Here is a 2,198-nt window from a genome sequence, read left to right on the forward strand (position 1 = left end):
GACAGATTCGAAATTCAAATGTAATATTTTTTTATAATTAAGTGTAACAGTATTTATGGCCAGACTAAGTATTTACCATCACATATACAAAACCAAGCAAGACTATTAAATAAATTGAGTAGCTTTATAGTATGTAATTATAATAAATTACACATTAACTTATACATAATACAATTAATACATTCTGACACAAAATTTTTGAACTATGTAAATACTAGCTGCACCCCGCGGTTTCACCCGCGTAAATCCGTATCCCGTAGGAATATCTGGATAAAAAGTTGCCTATATGTTATTCCAGTTGTCCAGCTGTCTACATACCAAATTTCGGTGCAATCGGTTCAGTAGTTTTTGCGTGAAAGAGCAACAAACACACACACATCCTTAAATATTTCGCATTTATAATATTAGTTTTATATATAATATATACGAACTTATTGGATATATTAGTTGGTTGTGCTTCCTCTTGTTCCACATCAGGAACAGAAGGCAATTCTTCATTATCACTAAGCTCATCTTCTTTTAGATCTTCATCCAACATTTCTTCAGTCACCGTCTCTGTTTTATTTTTAACGGCCTAAGCAACAAAAAAAAAAATTGTACTATTTCATAAAGAAATTTATAATTTTACTTATATGTGAACAAAAATATATAGAATCTAACTCACTTCTTTTAACTGATAGTTAGGCATGAAAACTTTCAAATCTGGCAAGCTTGTGTAAAATGTTCTTGTATCTTCATCTTGCCAAGGGTCAGTGGCGGCTTGCATAGTATATTCTTCATTCCCACCAATAGTCACAGTGCCTTGAGTCTCAATAACATTAAGTGTCAGTGTTGGGGGCTCACCAGCTTCACCAAGTTCCTCACCCAAAACTTCAGCAAAGTTCTGGGCTCCTGTTAAGAGTTTATCATATGTAGCCTGAAATCAGTGAAAATATTATAAATACAATTGTGTAATTCATTCCCCCTGGGTCAAATGAGATCAGATAAATCCGAAGGGTTTGTGTGTTTGTTCATTTAAATGTGCTTAACTCAGGAACTACAGGGCCAATTTAAATCATAGGATATGTAGGTGATTCCTGAGACCTGTAGGCTATAATTGTACCACAGAGAAACTGGGGTGGATCATTACTATTTTATATGTAGATTGTACCTGATGTTGTTCCAACTGATCTTTTCTTTCCTGAGATAGTTCACCTCTTGTATGCAAGGTCCGTTGATTGGCAGCGTGAAGTGCCTGCAATTGTGCTCTCTCTGCTAGAAGATGCTTTATCAGAGATGCAAAATAATCCTTTAAAAGAGTGCGTACAGCCGTCTGCTTTTCCGCGGGAAGAAAAGTATTTCTAGGAACAGTGACATTATATTTCTGAAAGAGCAAATAGAAATTAAATCAATTACATAAGTAAAAAAAATGGATGATTTTTATTTAACAATTTATACCTCAGCTGCATCCTTTATTTTCTTTGGGATTAACCCTGCATAATCCTCACCACAATGCTTACAAAATGATAGCAATATTGGTATGTTATTGTGCTCTTCTTTATCCATGTTGATAAGAACAGTCAATACATTGCCCAATAATGGCAAACCCATCTTATTAGTAAAAATTCCAACAGCAACCAATTCAGCGTAAAATCTTAAATCAACTCGTAATTTTGACGAGTTTGCTATTTTATCAGTGGCTTTGAATGTCAAAATTTTTTGCCAGTTCTCAAAAAAGAATGATGAGAATTCTGCATATGTGCGGTGAAGTGATGAACATAAATTAATTGCAGCTGCTATGTCAGACATTTTTAATTTAGCCTCTGCAAGGGCAGCTGCTACTTCGGATATGTATTTAGTGAGGTTAAGAGCATTGAAATCCTTCATCAAAGCATCCAATTGAGTAGCACTGAATGATTTGAGTTTTTTCACAAAGGTAGTGTTTTTTTTAAGACCAGAATCCAATTTTGAAAAGTAATTATCAGGCGGTCTAACGCAGTTAAGATTCTGATTTCTCATATCAGATTTATTTTTAATTCTAATTTCTAAATTAGTAATGTAATCAGTTAATGCAAGACGATCATTTTCTTCCGAATCTTCCGACGCCTCACCAGCCACCTCATCATTTTTGCTTTCAGCATCTTTTTCATTAGAAGTCATGACCTCAATTATATCTTTCTAAAATTCTTGATATAGAAGATTAAATTTTATTATAAACT

The 2,198-nt window shown here is 33.8% G+C and overlaps 2 protein-coding genes across 2 annotated transcripts in view; both read right to left on the bottom strand.

Annotated features, from left to right (window-relative positions):
* Nucleotides 1-2,192, bottom strand: part of LOC119831139 (regulator of nonsense transcripts 2-like) — a 3,540-nt gene extending 1,348 nt beyond the window's left edge. Inside the window, exons 1-4 of the mRNA XM_038354440.1 lie at nt 1,438-2,192; nt 1,151-1,363; nt 665-916; nt 432-574 (exon numbers count right to left, since the gene is read on the bottom strand). Of these exons, the coding sequence (XP_038210368.1) occupies nt 432-574; nt 665-916; nt 1,151-1,363; nt 1,438-2,139 (1,310 nt within the window). The 5' untranslated portion in view covers nt 2,140-2,192. The remainder of the gene's footprint in view (nt 1-431; nt 575-664; nt 917-1,150; nt 1,364-1,437) is intronic.
* Nucleotides 2,144-2,198, bottom strand: part of LOC119831230 (nuclear pore complex protein Nup93-1-like) — a 3,265-nt gene continuing 3,210 nt past the window's right edge. Inside the window, exon 6 of the mRNA XM_038354557.1 lies at nt 2,144-2,165. Coding sequence (XP_038210485.1) covers nt 2,144-2,165 — 22 coding nt within the window. The remainder of the gene's footprint in view (nt 2,166-2,198) is intronic.

The sequence above is a fragment of the Zerene cesonia genome, chromosome 1 (genome assembly GCF_012273895.1).
Source record: "Zerene cesonia ecotype Mississippi chromosome 1, Zerene_cesonia_1.1, whole genome shotgun sequence".
Taxonomy (NCBI): domain Eukaryota; kingdom Metazoa; phylum Arthropoda; class Insecta; order Lepidoptera; family Pieridae; genus Zerene; species Zerene cesonia.